Source organism: Bombina bombina, chromosome 6, assembly GCF_027579735.1.
Source record: "Bombina bombina isolate aBomBom1 chromosome 6, aBomBom1.pri, whole genome shotgun sequence".
Classification (NCBI taxonomy): domain Eukaryota; kingdom Metazoa; phylum Chordata; class Amphibia; order Anura; family Bombinatoridae; genus Bombina; species Bombina bombina.
In genome coordinates this window covers 668,654,249-668,673,569 of record NC_069504.1, presented here as the reverse complement: position 1 = coordinate 668,673,569, position 19,321 = coordinate 668,654,249, and the positions used below count along the sequence as shown (strand labels likewise).

The following is a 19,321-nucleotide window of genomic DNA, read 5'->3' as shown; positions in this document are numbered from 1 at the left end:
CAGAAGAACTGCCAAGTCCCCCCCTTCATCCCACTCCACATAGTGCAAAAAAGCCTTGTAAGCTAGCCGATTCAAACCAAATAGTAATCCATTGAGCTGTAAGTATGTCGTAGCAGTAGGAAGGGACCTGTAGGGAGTCCAACAAGCTCGACCACAGGAACGGCAATACTGTCCCGTAAGCAAGGGGAAAGATCGAGATAGGGGCTTCTCCACCCTGATCTTGAGCCTCTACGGGTCGCGAGCTAGCAGTGTGTGAGCAGGAGACTGTCATTAATTGAGGAGAGATGCTTCGGCAAATCTCCGGAGGGCCGGCCGCGCCTCTCCAGGAAACCGCAAAATCTAAGTCTCTCACTAGGATTCGGTCCCTCTCTGTTTCCCATTCTATGGCTAGGTGATCAATAGCAATCTGGGTCTCCGCCAGCAGTAACTCTCGCTTGAGTAAACTCCCTGTTATCTGGGTGTTTGCCGGTGTATGACGAATCGTTCCATATTCTTTCTCCAAAAAGCCATTTTCTCTCTCCAAAGGGCCCTCATGGTCTCCCCTCTGCACGAGCGTTATAAGGTCATCAAAGTTGCGGTCCATTTTCTGTTCCATATCTGCTAGAAGGGATTGTAATATAGTAGTGAAGTCCTCCATTTTATTGTAAGCCATCCTTCAGCTATTACCCCGGGCTACCGGGGGAGGAGATGAAACTCATGGTAGGCCGCCGCCTAAAGTTCCATCGGCCCAGATCTGGGCTATAAAATCATAAACCCAGCAGAGATGGTATCGGGTTGATGAGCTTATGTTGAGCTATCCAACCAAGCTGTCAAAAATATATAATGCTGGGAATTTCCAACTGTAATCGGCGGATTACTGGATTCTCCTCTAGAGCCTCAGATATTACGACCTGTTATGGCTGCCGCTTGGACACGCCCCCCCGTCTTTAGCTATTTTAGCTAGAAGAGCTTTGTGGCTTAAATATTGGAATGCTGACATGGTATCTAAGTCTAGATTACTATCTCTTTCTTTCCAAGGTAATAATTTATTTGGTTCTCAGTTGGATTCAATTATCTCAACTATCACTGGGGGGAAGGGAGTTGTTTTTTTTTTGCTTCAGGATATAGTCCTAAGGGTAAATCTAAAACCTTCAAGTTGGTATAGATCCAAGCCCTTTAAGAAACCAAAGCTAGCCCCCAAGTCTGCATGAAGGTGCGGCCCTCATTCCAGCTTGGCTGGTGTGGGGGGCAGATTTAAATTTTTTCCAAAACATTTGGACAGATTCTGTCCAAAATCAGTGGATTCAGAGTATTGTCTCTCAAGGGTATCGAATGAGATTCAGAGTAAGACCTCCTGTGAGAAGATTTTTTTTCTCTCACACGTCCCAGTAAATGCATTAAAGGCTCAGGCTTTTCTAAAGTATGTTTCAGATCTGGAGCTTTCAGGGGAAATCATACCAGTTCCGTTTCAGGAACAGGGTCTGGGGTTTTATTCAAATCTATTCATTGTCCCAAAGAAAGAAAATGTATTCAGGCCAGTTCTGGACCTGAAATTTTGAATAGTTTTGTAAGAGTGCCATCTTTCAAATGGTAACTATAAGGACTATTCTGCCTTTTGTTCAGCAAGGTCATTATATGTCCACGATAGGCTTACAGGATGCATATCTTCATATTCCAATTTATCCAGACCATTATCAGTTTCTGAGATTCTCTTTTCTAGACAAGCTTACTAATTTGTCGCTTTTCCATTTGGCCTAGCGACAGCTCCAAGTTTTTTCTCAAAGTTACTTGGTGTCCTACTCTCTGTATTCAGAGAACAGGGTATTGCGGTGTTCCTTATTTGGATGATATCTTGGTACTAGCTCAGTCTTTACATTCTGCCAAATCTCACACAAATCAACCAGTATTGTTTCTTCAAAGACATGGTTGGAGGATCAATTTACCGGAAAGCTCCAAGAATCCTCAGACAAGGGTCATCTTTTTAGGTTTCCAGAAAGATTCAGTTTCCATGACTCTGTCTCTAATAAGAGACAAATGAAATTGGTTTGAGCTTGTCAAAACCTTCAGTCTCGATCATTCTCTTTGCTTGTTAGGGAGCTGTTTGGGGATCTCTGACAGCACAAGGAGTTTGGAAACCTCAAGAGGCGAGGTTACCAAATAATATTTTAGTGCTATTTTCAGGGCTCTTTAGGTTTGGCCTCTGTTGAAGAGAGAATCATTTATTTGTTTTCAGACAGACAATATCACAGCTGTGGCATATGTCAATCAGCAGGGTGGGACTCAGTCCCCTAGCTATGAAAGAAGTATCTTGGATACTTTCTTGGGCGAAATCCAGCTCTTGTCTAATTTCTGCGGTACATAGCCCAGGTATAGTCAATTGGGAAGCGGATTATCTCAGCCATCAGACTTTACATCCGGGGGAGTGGTCTCTCCATCCAGATGTGTTTTTTCCTGATTGTTCAGAAGTGGGGTCTTTCAGAAATAGATCTGATGGCTTCACATCTAAACAAGAAACTTCCCAGGGACTTGTTCAGGTCCAGGGATCCTCGGGTGGAGGTGGTGGATGCGTTAGCAGTTCCTTGGTGTTATCAACCTGCTTATATCTTCCCGCCTCTAGTTCTTCTTCCAAGAGTGATTTCCAAGATCATCATGGAACAATTGTTTGTGTTGCTGGTATCTTCAGCATGGCCTCACAGGTTTTGGTATGCGGATCTTGTTCAGATGTCCAGTTACCAACCTTGGCCACTTCCTTTAAGACCAGACCTTTTGTCTCAAGGTCCGTTTCTCCATCAGGATCTCAAATCTTTAAATTTGAAGGTATGGAAATTGAACGCTTATTGCTTAGTCATAGAGGTTTCTCTGACTCAGTGATTAATACTATGTTACAGGCTCGTAAATCTGTTTCTAGGAAGATTTATTATCGAATTTGGAAGACTTTATTTTATTTTACAGTTTCTTCAGGATGGTTTGGATAAAGATTTGTCTGCAAGTTCCTTGAAGGGACAAATCTCTGCTCTTTCTGTTTTATTTCATAGAAAGATTGCTAAGCTTCCTGATATTCACCGTTTTATACAGGCTTTGGTCCGTATCAAGCCTGTCATTAAATCAATCTCTCCTCCTTGCAGTCTTAATTTGGTTTTGAAGGCTTTACAGGCTCCTCCTTTTGAGCCTATTCATTGTTTGGATATTAAACTACTTTCTTGGAAAGTGTTGTTCCTTTTGGCTATCTCTTCTGCTAGAAAAGTTTCCAAATTATCTGCTCTTTCTTGTGAGCCTCCTTTTCTAATTTTCCATCAGGATAAGGCAGTTTTGCGGACTTCATTGAATTTCTTCCTAAGGTTGTGAATTCTAATAACATTAATGGGGAAATTGTTGTTCCCTCTTTTTGTCCTAATCCTAAGAATTCTTTGGAGAGATCCTTACATTCTTTGGATGTTGTTAGAGCTTTTAAATATTATGTTGAAGCTACTAGAGATTTCAGGAAGACTTCAAGTCTATTTGTTGTCTTTTCTGGTTCTAGGAAGGTCAGAAAGCTTCTGCCATTTCCCTGGCATCTTGGTTTAAAGCTTTTGATTCATCAAGCTTATTTGGAGTCGGGTCAGGCCCCGCCTCAGAGAATCACAGCTCATTCTACTAGAACAGTCTCCACTTTGTGATCTTTTACGAATGAAGCTTCAGTTGATCAGATTTGCAAAATAGCATCTTGGTCTTCTTTGCATACATTTACTAAATTCTACCATTTTGATGTATTTGCCTCTTCGGAAGCAGTTTTTGGTAGAAAAGTTTTTCAAGCAGCTGTTTCAGTTTGATTCCTCTGCTTATGTTTTAAGTTTTTTCTTTTCAATTATAAGAAAAACTTATTTTTTGGATGTGGATTTAATTTTTTCAGCGGAAAATGGCTGTTTTTATTTTATCCCTCTCTAGTGACTCTTCTGTGGAGTACCACATCTTGGGTATTACTATCCCATACGTAACTAGCTCATGGACTCTTGCCAATTACATGAAAACAAACATAATGTATGTAAGAACTTACCTGATAAATTAATTTCTTTCATATTGGCAAGAGTCCATGAGACCCACCCTGTTTTTGGTGGTTTTGATTTTTTTGTATGAAGCACAATTTTATTTCCACTTCCTTTTTTGATGCTTTCTACTCATTTTTCTATCACCCCACTACTTGGCTATTCGTTAAACTGAATTATGGGTGTGGTGAGGGGTGTATTTATAGGCATTTTGAGGTTTGGGAAACTTTACCCCTCCTGGTAGGATTGTATATCCCATACGTCACTAGCTCATGGACTCTTGCCAATATGAAAGAAATGAATTTATCAGGTAAGTTCTTACATAAATTATGTTTTCCTGTCATGTATAGCTCTAGAAATGTACATGCTACCTATCCAGATATCTCTTCAACAAATAATAACATGAGAACAAAGCTAATTTGATAATAGAAGTAAATTTGAAACTTTTTTAAAATTGTATTCTCTATCTGAATCATAAAATATTTTTTTGAGGTTTAAAGTATTCCTTGATATATTACAAACCATTGTGCTGATTTCAGCCACTTGAATAATATATTAAAAGCTTTGAAAAACTGCAAATTTTTCTTGATATTTAGTTTTTCTATGCTATTCAAAAAGTGACACTTTATATGTAAATGGTGTCTCCATTTAGTTGTTTGTTTAAGCTGATCTGTAATATTTATTCCTAGATTTTGTCTTCATGTCCTGAGATCAAATGGCATTTCATCGGACATTTGCAAAAAGCCCACATCAATAAGCTTGTTGGTAAGTTCACTAAATAATTATGAATTGCTAGTGCTGGCATTTTATCCAGCCTAAAAAGGTTTTGGGATAATTTTGTATTCCTTAAAGGGACAGTAAACCTTAAAAATAATGTTATATAATTCTGCACATAGTGCAGAATTATATAACATTATATTAGCGCAAACATTATAAAACATAATTTCCCCTTTGAATTTTTTAAAAAAAAACTGCTGTTTTACAGACCCGCTCTCTGTGATCTTCTGAGCGGGTCTGTTTTTTTTCAAACAGCGCATCGGGCCAGCTGTATAGTCACAGCCCGGCCCGACCGCGCCATAGCACTAAGTGCAGCTCGCTCCTGCTGTCTGACAGCACATGTGCAGAATTATATAACATTATTTTTAAGGTTTACTGACACGTTAAAGGCAATCTGAAGTTTTATGGTTAAGTAATTAAACTGCTGCTTTCTGAACTACAAAGAAATATAAACTGTTCAGTTTTCCAAAACAAATATTAGCTCCTCATATTGGCTTTCGATACAGCTATGCATTTAATGGTGAGGAGTTGACTAAAGATTAGCAAAAAGCATTTGTTGCTGTGAATTAAAGTCCTTTTTTTCTACTAACAACCCTGCTTATATTTTAGCTATCGACTTGTCTTGCCGATCTCATGGTTTACCTACTTTGTTCTTTACTTCTGAACCTAGTCCACAACTACTGGGTGCTGTGTCGTGCACTCAAACCTTGAATAATATTATTAGGCATTTTCAAGTATCATACACTCTTTTAATATATTTATTTAGGATTATGGGCTTGCTGCACTTTTTCTGATTATTTCTAGTAGAGTTCTTAGGGCTTTGACTTTAAAGGTATATTATTTACTCTATGATTTATCTGTTTAACCCCTACAAAGGGGTGGAATACGCAATCAATGTTTTGCTACTGTGTGACTATAGGTGATGTTACAGCTGGTGATCCAATCAGAAGCAAGCATGCATATTTATGCTCCAATCAGAAGCAGGCATGCATATTTATGTTAAAAAAGTATGCAAAGAAGCATACAATAGGGTGCGCTAGAATAATTATTATAAACCCAAAAAAATGAAAACAGAAGTGTTTAAAAACAAACTGGTAAAATTGGTATTACAGTGCTAAGAAAGTGTATGTGCAATGACTAGTGAAATATATATATATATAGTGTTAAATAGATATTAATATAAATATAAAAAAATAATAATAAAAAAAAAATAAAACCTAAAAGTACATATAGTACTATGCCAGTGCACTAATATTGTGCTGTATATATACAAAATATCCAATGACTGTGGAATATTGTGACCACGGAGTGCTAACTAAGCTGTATCCAATCAATAAAGAAGTATATATAATAGGTTCTCTCTTTAGGCAATAGATTTCTAATGATATGGTAATATTAATATATAAACATATAAACACAAAAGAGTAGATAAATCCAAGTGGCCAATATAAAGAAAAAAAAACAATAAAATAAAAACCAATTCAATAAAAAGTCTGAAGTCAGAAAAAAAAAAATATATATATATAATATAAAACGTTCTGTTAAAAAGCTGCCAATTTTGTCAATGTTGGAAAGAATGTTATAAAGTGGTAAAGTCACTAAACCAATCCAAAGGGTTAAGGCTGCTCCTCTCCAAGACCGGTGGTGAGTCGGATGATCTAGAATATGGAAACAGGAAAGAGAGAGCGCTTAATAGTGTAATATCGTACTGGCAAATCAGGAGCAGAGAAGTGATAGCAACATTAGAAAAGTACTCACAAACGAGTTGGCACTCACAAGTAGTGCATACGAGCAGGCTGACCTTTAACAGCAGTCTGTACGCTGGGGGATCTATCGTCTGTATTATCCACCTAGGAAGGGTAATCAGCTGTTCGTGAATGCTGCAATGGAGGAAATCCCTCTGCACACAGCGTGTGTGCGTTGATTAGACGTCTGCGGTCCAATTGGTCAGCTTGGCAGTAAAGAGAATCTTTCAGCACACAGCGAGTGTGAGTCAGTTCAGTGTTTGTAACAAACAAACAGTCCGTGTATTACCTGATGAAACGGCCAAAGAGCATAACGGCAGAGAAACGCGTTGTATTGCTCCTAATAAATGTTAACTTTTAATTCCAATACATCTAATCCCGCTGTCACTATTTTAAGCCATCACGTCCTTATTATTATCAGCACTTTGGTTTTATTTTTGGTGCTATTTTGAAGCTACACGGACTGTTTGTTACAAACACTGAACCGACTCACACACGCTGTGTGCTGAAAGATTCTCTTTACTGCCAAGCTGACCAATTGGACTGCAGACGTCTAATCAACGCACACACGCTGTGTGCAGAGGGATTTCCTCCATTGCAGCATTCACGAACAACTGAATACCCTTCCTAGGTGGATAATACACAGGATGGATCCCCCAGCGTACTGACTGCTGTTAAAGGTCAGCCTGCTCGTATGCACTACTTGTGAGTGCCAACTCGTTTGTGAGTACCTTTCTAATGTTGCTATCACTTCTCTGCTCCTGATTTGCCAGTACGATATTACACTATTAGGCGCTCTCTCTTTCCTGTTTCCATATGCATATTTATGCTCCAATCAGAAGCAGGCATGCATATTTATGCTCCAATCTCTTGCTTTGTCAACATGTAGAACACAGTCAGGGTGTTTCATGAGTTCTGCTTTAGTTATGTGTTTATCCCTTTTGAAGAAAAATAAAGAAATAATAAAATAAAATAATTTGTTTAAGAATAATGTTCTCTAATGAAAAAGAGCATTTTATTTTTAAACTAGGCTGTCCCGGCTATATCTCACTGCTCATATTGCTAATCTCTTCCACTGGTACCCAACTGATTCAAGAACAAGGGGTCATGATTTTAAGGTGAAGGGTAGTAGATTTAGGATCACTTCTTTACAGAAAGGGTGATTGATTTATGGAATAAACTTCCACAAGAGGAGGTAATGACAAACACTATGGAGGACTTTAAGAAAGCCTGGGACAAGCATAAGGGTGTCCTACAAACTAGATACGTTTATACTTTTAGGAAATATCAGGCAGACTTGCTGGGCCTATGGCTCTTATCTGCCGTCAAAAATCTAAGTTTCTATGTTTCATCCTTAGTGAGTAGAGACCAGTCAGTACGTTAACTGGTTATTAACTTGTAAAGACCCTGGAATACAATTCAAACTAAGGGGTTGACCACATTCATTTAGAAAAACTTACTGAATGCTTTATCTACATAAAATCCCTTATAGTTAAAGGGACACAAAACCCAATTTTTTCTTTCATGATTCAGATAGAGAATACAATTTTAAACAACTTCCCAATTTACTTCTATTATCTAATTTGCTTCATTTTTTAGATATCCTTTGTTGAAGAAAGAGCAATGCACATGGGAGAGCCAATCACAGGAGGCATCTATGTGCAGCAACCAATCAGCAGCTACTGAGCCTATCTAGATATGCTTTTCAGCTAAGAATATCAAAGAGAAGGAAGCAAATTAGATAATAGAAGTAAATTAGAAAGGTGTTTAAAACTGCATGCTCTTTCTAAATCATGAAAGAAAAAATGTAGGTTTCATGTCCCTTTAATGGTGTTTTTTGTTTATAATTAGATACGTTTTTCTAAAGGATTATGATCAATCCCTAAATATGCAATGAGCACCCTGTTGTACAATTTCTCTTTCTGTTCTGTATTAGAGATGAGACCTGTGTGTTGGCTGAATAGTAATAATTCTATCACCTCATTGGCACCTCTGGCCTCTACAACCTCCCTTCTTGGACTAATAAAGTTGGGCTTCCTGTTTCAGAGCTAATGTGTAATTTTTATTGAATGTCAACGCTTACAGAGAAGTAACACAGCAGATAGTGTACAAATTTATAACAGTGCATCTCAATTACAGAATTGATGAGCTAGAACAAAGCTCATGACATTCGTTTAGTCAGTCCAAAGAAGCGGAATATATTCTAGCAAAAATAAACAAAGAGAATATACAACTTACAAGAATTGCTGAAACTGCAACTTGGCGAGGTACATCCCAAAGTTAGGTTTGAACCTAGTATGTAATCCTGCTGCAATAGTGTCAGGTTTCATTTCTCAACTTAAATCACATACCTTGCATTTAATGGAGGCCAAGAAAACACCAAAATAAATAAAGACTTCACTGAAGCCTTGGATGTGTTGGTCCTTACCGCTATCCACTATAACAGAACTGACATGTTTTCCTTAGGTTTTTGAGGCTGCAAGACCAATGCACTTTTCTGCAAATTCCATTGTAGTACCCTATTGTCAGAAGCATTTATTTCTTTTACAAGATACGATGAGTCCACGGATTTCATCCTTACTTATGGGAATATCACTTCCTGGTTAACAGGAGGAGGCAAAGAGCACCACAGCAGAGCTGTATATATAGCTCATCCCTTCCCTCCCACTCCAGTCATTCTCTTTGCCTGTGTTAGTGATAGGAAGAGGTAAAGTGAGGTGTTAGTTTAGATTCTTCAATCAAGTTTTTATTATTTTTTAAGTAGTGCCTCTGAGTGCTACTTTTGTGCTGGGGTGTAGCCTAGACCAGATCAGTCTCTTCCCTACAAAAAGAGAAGCATATGGTGGCTTTTAAGCAATAGGAACTGGTGGGACATAATTCTCACTGCACCTCCTATACCTGTTGGCTGCCCTATTTCAGATAGCCTAAGCCCTTTTAACTCAGGCTGTTGTTTGTTCACAGGGCTATGAGAGGGAGAGGACCTCTGAAAACCTGCTGGACTGCCATGCTGTCGAACAGCTTTAGAGATAAATGCTAACTTTATTTTTCTGGGGCACACTCTCTCAGATGGAAGTGAGCACTATTTCTCCAACATAGGTGTGTCCGGTCCACGGCGTCATCCTTACTTGTGGGATATTCTCTTCCCCAACAGGAAATGGCAAAGAGCCCAGCAAAGCTGGTCACATGATCCCTCCTAGGCTCCGCCTACCCCAGTCATTCTCTTTGCCGTTGTACAGGCAACATCTCCACGGAGATGGCTTAGAGTTTTTTAGTGTTTAACTGTAGTTTTTATTATTCAATCAAGAGTTTGTTATTTTAAAATAGTGCTGGTATGTACTATTTACTCTGAAACAGAAAAGAGATGAAGATTTCTGTTTGTAAGAGGAAAATGATTTTAGCAACCGTTACTAAAATCCATGGCTGTTCCACACAGGACTGTTGAGAGGAATTAACTTCAGTTGGGGGAACAGTGAGCAGTCTTTTGCTGCTTGAGGTATGACACATTCTAACAAGACGATGTAATGCTGGAAGCTGTCATTTTCCCTATGGGATCCGGTAAGCCATTTTTATTCAGACAGTAAATAAGGGCTTCACAAGGGCTTATTAAGACTGTAGACATTTTCTGGGCTAAATCGATTCATATATACACATATTTAGCCTTGAGGAATCATTTAATCTGGGTATTTTTGTAAAATAATATCGGCAGGCACTGTTTTAGACACCTTATTCTCTAGGGGCTTTCCCTAATCATAGGCAGAGCCTCATTTTCGCGCCGGTATTGCGCACTTGTTTTTGAGAAGCATGACATGCAGTCGCATGTGTGAGGAGCTCTGATACATAGAAAAGACTTTCTGAAGGCGTCATTTGGTATCGTATTCCCCTTTGGGCTTGGTTGGGTCTCAGCAAAGCAGATACCAGGGACTGTAAAGGGGTTAAAGATAAAAACGGCTCCGGTTCCGTTATTTTAAGGGTTAAAGCTTCCAAATTTGGTGTGCAATACTTTTAAGGCTTTAAGACACTGTGGTGAAATTTTGGTGAATTTTGAACAATTCCTTCATACTTTTTCGCAATTGCAGTAATAAAGTGTGTTCAGTTTAAAATTTAAAGTGACAGTAACGGTTTTATTTTAAAACGTTTTTTGTACTTTGTTATCAAGTTTATGCCTGTTTAACATGTCTGAACTACCAGATAGACTGTGTTCTGAATGTGGGGAAGCCAAGGTTCCTTCTCATTTAAATAGATGTGATTTATGTGACACTGAAAATGATGCCCAAGATGATTCCTCAAGTGAGGGGAGTAAGCATGGTACTGCATCATTCCCTCCTTCGTCTACACCAGTCTTGCCCACTCAGGAGGCCCCTAGTACATCTAGCGCGCCAATACTCCTTACTATGCAACAATTAACGGCTGTAATGGATAATTCTATCAAAAACATTTTAGCCAAAATGCCCACTTATCAGCGTAAGCGCGACTGCTCTGTTTTAGATACTGAAGAGCATGAGGACGCTGATGATAATGGTTCTGAAATGCCCCTACACCAGTCTGAGGGGGCCAGGGAGGTTTTGTCTGAGGGAGAAATTTCAGATTCAGGGAAAATTTCTCAACAAGCTGAACCCGATGTGATTACATTTAAATTTAAGTTGGAACATCTCCGCGCTCTGCTTAAGGAGGTATTATCCACTCTGGATGATTGTGAGAATTTGATCATCCCAGAGAAACTATGTAAAATGGACAAGTTCCTAGAGGTCCCGGGGCTCCCAGAAGCTTTTCCTATACCCAAGCGGGGTGGCGGACATTGTAAATAAAGAATGGGAAAGGCCCGGTATACCTTTCGTCCCTCCCCCCATATTTAAAAAATTGTTTCCTATGGTCGACCCCAGAAAGGACTTATGGCAGACAGTCCCCAAGGTCGAGGGAGCGGTTTCTACTTTAAACAAACGCACCACTATACCCATAGAAGATAGTTGTGCTTTCAAAGATCCTATGGATAAAAAATTAGAAGGTTTGCTTAAAAAGATGTTTGTGCAGCAAGGTTACCTTCTACAACCAATTTCATGCATTGTCCCTGTCACTACAGCCGCGTGTTTCTGGTTCGATGAGCTAGTAAAGGCGATCGATAGTGATTCTCCTCCTTATGAGGAGATTATGGACAGAATCCGTGCTCTCAAATTGGCTAATTCTTTCACCCTAGACGCCACTTTGCAATTGGCTAGGTTAGCGGCGAAAAATTCTGGGTTTGCTATTGTGGCGCGCAGAGCGCTTTGGTTGAAATCTTGGTCAGCGGATGCGTCTTCCAAGAACAAACTACTTAACATTCCTTTCAAGGGGAAAACGCTGTTTGGCCCTGACTTGAAAGAGATTATCTCTGATATCACTGGGGGTAAGGGCCACGCCCTTCCTCAGGATAGGTCTTTCAAGGCCAAAAATAAACCTAATTTTCGTCCCTTTCGTAGAAACGGACCAGCCCCAAGTGCTACGTCCTCTAAGCAAGAGGGTAATACTTCTCAAGCCAAGCCAGCCTGGAGACCAATGCAAGGCTGGAACAAGGGAAAGCAGACCAAGAAACCTGCCACTGCTACCAAGACAGCATGAAATGTTGGCCCCCGATCCGGGACCGGATCTGGTGGGGGGCAGACTCTCTCTCTTCGCTCAGGCTTGGGCAAGAGATGTTCTGGATCCTTGGGCACTAGAAATAGTCTCCCAAGGTTATCTTCTGGAATTCAAGGGGCTTCCCCCAAGGGGGAGGTTCCACAGGTCTCAATTGTCTTCAGACCACATAAAGAGACAGGCATTCTTACATTGTGTAGAAGACCTGTTAAAAATGGGAGTGATTCATCCTGTTCCATTAGGAGAACAAGGGATGGGGTTCTACTCCAATCTGTTCATAGTTCCCAAAAAAGAGGGAACGTTCAGACCAATCTTAGATCTCAAGATCTTAAACAAGTTTCTCAAGGTTCCATCGTTCAAAATGGAAACCATTCGAACAATTCTTCCTTCCATCCAGGAAGGTCAATTCATGACCACGGTGGATTTAAAGGATGCGTATCTACATATTCCTATCCACAAGGAACATCATCGGTTCCTAAGGTTCGCATTCCTGGACAAGCATTACCAGTTTGTGGCACTTCCTTTCGGATTAGCCACTGCTCCAAGGATTTTCACAAAGGTACTAGGGTCCCTTCTAGCGGTACTAAGACCAAGGGGCATTGCAGTAGTTCCTTACTTGGACGACATTCTGATTCAAGCGTCGTCCCTTCCTCAAGCAAAGGCTCACACGGACATAGTCCTGGCCTTTCTCAGATCTCACGGATGGAAAGTGAACGTGGAAAAGAGTTCTCTATCTCCGTCGACAAGGGTTCCCTTCTTGGGAACAATAATAGACTCCTTAGAAATGAGGATTTTTCTGACAGAGGCCAGAAAAACAAAACTTCTAAACTCTTGTCAAACACTTCATTCCGTTCCTCTTCCTTCCATAGCGCAGTGCATGGAAGTAATAGGTTTGATGGTAGCGGCAATGGACATAGTTCCTTTTGCGCGCATTCATCTAAGACCATTACAACTGTGCATGCTCAGTCAGTGGAATGGGGACTATACAGACTTGTCTCCGAAGATACAAGTAAATCAGAGGACCAGAGACTCACTCCGTTGGTGGCTGTCCCTGGACAACCTGTCACAAGGGATGACCTTCCGCAGACCAGAGTGGGTCATTGTCACGACCGACGCCAGTCTGATGGGCTGGGGTGCGGTCTGGGGACCCCTGAAAGCTCAGGGTCTTTGGTCTCGGGAAGAATCTCTTCTACCGATAAATATTCTGGAACTGAGAGCGATATTCAATGCTCTCAAGGCTTGGCCTCAGCTAGCAAAGGCCAAGTTCATACGGTTTCAATCAGACAACATGACGACTGTTGCGTACATCAACCATCAGGGGGGAACAAGGAGTTCCCTGGCGATGGAAGAAGTGACCAAAATCATTCAATGGGCGGAGACTCACTCCTGCCACCTATCTGCAATCCACATCCCAGGAGTGGAAAATTGGGAAGCGGATTTTCTGAGTCGTCAGACATTACATCCGGGGGAGTGGGAACTCCATCCGGAAATCTTTGCCCAAATTACTCAACTGTGGGGCATTCCAGACATGGATCTGATGGCCTCTCGTCAGAACTTCAAGGTTCCTTGCTACGGGTCCAGATCCAGGGATCCCAAGGCGACTCTAGTAGATGCACTAGTAGCACCTTGGACCTTCAAACTAGCTTATGTATTCCCGCCGTTTCCTCTCATCCCCAGGCTGGTAGCCAGGATCAATCAGGAGAGGGCGTCAGTGATCTTGATAGCTCCTGCGTGGCCACGCAGGACTTGGTATGCAGATCTGGTGAATATGTCATCGGCTCCACCATGGAAGCTACCTTTGAGACGAGACCTTCTTGTTCAAGGTCCGTTCGAACATCCGAATCTGGTCTCACTCCAGCTGACTGCTTGGAGATTGAACGCTTGATCTTATCAAAACGAGGGTTCTCAGATTCTGTTATTGATACTCTTGTTCAGGCCAGAAAGCCTGTAACTAGAAAAATTTACCACAAAATATGGAAAAAATATATCTGTTGGTGTGAATCTAAAGGATTCCCTTGGGACAAGGTAAAGATTCCTAAGATTCTATCCTTTCTTCAAGAAGGATTGGAGAAAGGATTATCTGCAAGTTCCTTGAAGGGACAGATTTCTGCCTTGTCTGTGTTACTTCACAAAAAGCTGGCAGCTGTGCCAGATGTTCAAGCCTTTGTTCAGGCTCTGGTTAGAATCAAGCCTGTTTACAAACCTTTGACTCCTCCTTGGAGTCTCAACTTAGTTCTTTCAGTTCTTCAGGGGGTTCCGTTTGAACCCTTACATTCCGTTGATATTAAGTTATTATCTTGGAAAGTTTTGTTTTTGGTTGCAATTTCTTCTGCTAGAAGAGTTTCAGAATTATCTGCTCTGCAGTGTTCTCCTCCTTATCTGGTGTTCCATGCAGATAAGGTGGTTTTACGTACTAAACCTGGTTTTCTTCCAAAAGTTGTTTCTAACAAAAACATTAACCAGGAGATAGTCGTGCCTTCTTTGTGTCCGAAACCAGTTTCGAAGAAGGAACGTTTGTTGCACAATTTGGATGTTGTTCGCGCTCTAAAATTCTATTTAGATGCTACAAAGGATTTTAGACAAACATCTTCCTTGTTTGTTGTTTATTCTGGTAAAAGGAGAGGTCAAAAAGCAACTTCTACCTCTCTCTCTTTTTGGATTAAAAGCATCATCAGATTGGCTTATGTGACTGCCGGACGGCAGCCTCCTGAAAGAATCACAGCTCATTCCACTAGGGCTGTGGCTTCCACATGGGCCTTCAAGAACGAGGCTTCTGTTGATCAGATATGTAGGGCAGCGACTTGGTCTTCACTGCACACTTTTACCAAATTTTACAAGTTTGATACTTTTGCTTCTTCTGAGGCTATTTTTGGGAGAAAGGTTTTGCAAGCCGTGGTGCCTTCCATTTAGGTGACCTGATTTGCTCCCTCCCTTCATCCGTGTCCTAAAGCTTTGGTATTGGTTCCCACAAGTAAGGATGACGCCGTGGACCGGACACACCTATGTTGGAGAAAACAGAATTTATGTTTACCTGATAAATTACTTTCTCCAACGGTGTGTCCGGTCCACGGCCCGCCCTGGTTTTTTAATCAGGTCTGATAATTTATTTTCTTTAACTACAGTCACCACGGTATCATATGGTTTCTCCTATGCAAATATTCCTCCTTAACGTCGGTCGAATGACTGGGGTAGGCGGAGCCTAGGAGGGATCATGTGACCAGCTTTGCTGGGCTCTTTGCCATTTCCTGTTGGGGAAGAGAATATCCCACAAGTAAGGATGACGCCGTGGACCGGACACACCGTTGGAGAAAGTAATTTATCAGGTAAACATAAATTCTGTTTTTTGCTGGCCAGCACACGCAAGATAGGACATCTTTATGTGATAGGTGGTCCGTTCCAGGCAGAATCCAGCATAAGAGAAATTATCCCTGCCGTGCAGTTTGGATTTACTCTGGTCTGAGGCAGTATGGCTAGTCACACAATGTTCTGTGTTCCCGGTGGTCTGGACATAACATATGCTGTCAGGGAGGGGACTATCTTTATTTGTGTGTGCAGTGATTGTGCTACCTGACGTCCGGTAGCAGACTTGACTCAGATTTACATTTAGTATATCTCCCGGTGCCTGATCTATTGGATCCTAATGGCGACCAGGAGTTTGAGCTCTGTGACGCCCACGATGGGCGGAGTCAGATTTGCGCCGTTTTTTTGGGCCCTGTTGTTTGGCTCTTGGCACAATCAAAGGTTCCATGAGTTGGAGGCCTGTCACGCCCACGAGGGGTGGAGTTTCTTTGGCACCTTTTTAGGCTGTTTGGGATGTCTCTGGGCATGGTCTGTTATGGGATGCTGGGAGACGGAGTCCGTTACGCCCACAAGGGGCGGAGCCACGTCACTTCTACGCTCTAAGCCTCCATTATAGATCGGAGCATAGAGTTTTTTATATACTTGGTGATTGTTACGGCTCAGAAGGTGCTGTTAGCACTGTGTTACACTTAAGTACAATAGAAATTACAGTAGCTACTACGTTGTACTTTGAACTAATGTGACAAACACTCACATAAATAAGGTGGCTTTTAACATGTGAAAGGCCAGAAACGCTCCTGTTGTTTTGTTCCATTCATTTCTTAATGATTTGGAACGGGACAGGAGCGCATGCCATGGTTCCCTTCTATGTGGCTCAGTTTATGTTAGGTCCAATGAAATATGCTTTCAGTTGTTATAAGCATATTTGGACTGTAGCACTATGCTTTCCCTGTTGCGGTTTACTGCATAGTGTGATACCTTAGCGGTTTCCTACTGAGGGGTAAAATGGATTTTAATTTACTTGGCGAATTTATTTACGGTTTTGCCATAGTATGGGGGTCCTGTGGTTCAAGGGTACGGATTGTGGCAAGATACTCTGCCTCCCATATCACAGATTGGACCTGGCTACTGTTAATATTTTTCTGCAGTTAATACACAGGAAAAATGTTCTCTTTTAAAATTTAAAGAGACAGTACCATATTTTCCTGTACTAACATGCTCCTTATAAAGTGGTGGCTGTTAAGAGTCTGGTGACACCAGTCAATTCCTGCCACAATTTAATTATTAAAGTGTCCAAAATAATTTATGACCCACAGGCAGTGCTCTGCGGTTCTTTGCAGAGGCTTTGCTTTTAATGTACAAAGCAACGTCTAGTTAAGGCCGTCTTTTATGGTTATTGGATGTTTCTGTACGTCAGAAATACAACGCTCTTAACATTTAAAGAGACAGTATTAAGTGGGTTTCAGCTGTTCTTTGTTAGTTCATCCTTTATGACTGAGGATGAAACAAACGCACTCAAGAATAGGGTTAATTTTCATATTTAAAGGAACGGTATCGTGTTCTATGTTTAAATTTGATTACGATTTGTTCAAATTTATTTTTCTTTTGACCCTACTCCCTCTTCGGCGCTTGCTGTTGGGGAGTCTGTTAACAATTGGCCACAAATTTCTCCTATGGGTTCTAATCGAAATTTTCTGGCCTTCATGCAGTGACCTGCGTGTCCTTCACACTCCCTTCGGGGTTAGGATGCTTTCTTTATTTTCCCATGAATTGGAAGCATTGCTGGAGGTCTTGCTATTCTAACGTTTTCTCCATGTTACTGAGAATTTCAGTTTCAGATGGAATTGGTGCCTTAGGCATTCCTTATATTTACAACACTGTTTTCCATGGCCGTATCGGCTAAAAGGCCAGACGATATTCCTTTGGGGTGAAGGAGTAGTTTCCATCACTACGTGAACTTCTATACCCCTAGAGGATAGTTCTAATGGACTAAAATTCGTTATGGGCCTCACGACAGGGTTTCCAATGGTGACCGTCTGTGTACTTTGCTGTTGTTTCCAAGACTGCATGAAGAGTCGGCCCCCGATCCGGGACCGGTTCTAGTAGGGGGCAGACTTTCTCTCTTTGTCCAGGCTTGGATAAGAGACGTTCAGGATCCCTGGACACTAGAAATTGTGTCTCAGGGATTTCAGTTGGAGTTCAAAAATTCCTTCCCAAGAGGAAGTTTTCTTGTTTCATGATTATCTGTAAACCGACTAAAAAGAGAGACGTTCTTTCACTGTGTAAGAGATCTTTCCTCAATGAGAGTAATATGTCCCATTCCAATTCAGGGACAGGGGTTTTATTCAAATTTCTTGGTAGTTCCCAAAAAAGAGGATACGTGGTTGTCGCCGGATCATCTGTCCCAAGGGACGTGTTTCCGCAGACCCTCATGGGTGATAGTGACAACGGACGCCAGCCTGATAGGATGGGGAGCAGTCTGGAACTCCCTGAAGGCTCAGGGTGTGTGGACTCGATCAGAGTCTCTACTTCCCATCAATATTCTGGAGTTGAGAGCAATATTCAATGCGCTCAGATTTGGCTTCAGTTGGCTTCGGCCAAATTCATCAGATTCCAGTCGGGCAACATCATGACTGTAGCTTACATCAATCGTCAGGGAGGAACAAGGAGTTCCTTGGCGATGACAGAAGTAACCAAGATAATTCAGTGGGCGGAGGCTCAATCTTGATATCTATCGGCAATCTACATCCCAGGAGTGGAAAACTGGGAAGCGGAATTTCTGAGCAGACAGACTTTTCATCCGGGGGAATGGGAACTCCATCCGGAGGTATTTGCCAACCTGATTCTCAAGTGGGGCAGGCCGGAGTTGGATCTTATGGCATCTCGTCAGAATGCCAAGCTTCTGAGATACAGGTCCAGTTATCCCCAGGCCAAACTGATAGATGCCTTGGCAGTGCTTTGGTCTTTCAGCCTAGCTTATGTGTTTCTTCCATTTGCTCTCCTTCCCCGGGTGCTTGCCCGGGTCAAGCAGGAGAGGGCATCGGTGATACTCATCGCCCCTGCGTGGCCTCGCAGGACTTGGTATGCCGATCTGGTGGACATGTCATCCCAGCCTCCGTGGAAGCTTCCATTGAGGAACGACTTTCTCATTCAGGGACCCTTCCATCATCCGAATCTAGCTTCTCTTCAGCTAACTGCTTGGAGATTGAAAGCTTAATCTTATCTAAGCGTGGGTTTTCTGATTCGGTTATAGATACTTTGATTCAGGCTCGTAAGCCTGTTACTAGGAGAATTTACCATAAGATATGGCGTAAATATGTTTATTGGTGCGAATCCAAGGGCTACTCATGGAGTAGGGTTAGGATTCCCAGGATTTTGTCTTTTCTCCAAGATGGATTGGAGAAAGGGTTGTCGGCGAGTTCCTTAAAGGGACAGATTTCTGCTTTGTCTATTTTGTTGCACAAACGTCTGGCAGATGGTCCAGATGCTCAGTCTTTTTGTCAGGCTCTGAATAGAATCAGGCCTGTGTTTCGACCAACTGCTCCTCCTTGGAGTTTGAATTTAGTTCTTAAGGTTCTTCAAGGGGTTCCGTTTGAACCTATGCATTCCACTGATATTAAGTTATTATCTTGGGAAGTTTTGTTTTTGGTTGCTATTTCTTCTGCTCTCAGAGTTTCTGAGCTTTCAGCATTACAATGTGATTCTCCTTATCTTATTTTTCATTCGGATAAGGTAGTGTTAAGTACCAAACCTAGGTTTCTTCCTAAGGTTGTTTCAACTAAAAATATTGTTGTTCCTTCCTTGTGTCCTAATCCTTCTTCTAAGAAGGAGCGACTGTTACATAGTTTGGATGTGGTCCGCGCCTTGAAGTTTTACTTACATGCAACTAAG

At 41.5% G+C, this 19,321-nt stretch overlaps 1 protein-coding gene across 1 annotated transcript in view; it reads left to right on the top strand.

The window, feature by feature from the left end:
* Positions 1 to 19,321, top strand: part of PLPBP (pyridoxal phosphate binding protein) — a 133,530-nt gene that overhangs the window by 95,751 nt on the left and 18,458 nt on the right. The window contains exon 4 of the mRNA XM_053717750.1: positions 4,691 to 4,766. Within this exon, the coding sequence (XP_053573725.1) occupies positions 4,691 to 4,766 (76 nt within the window). The remainder of the gene's footprint in view (positions 1 to 4,690; positions 4,767 to 19,321) is intronic.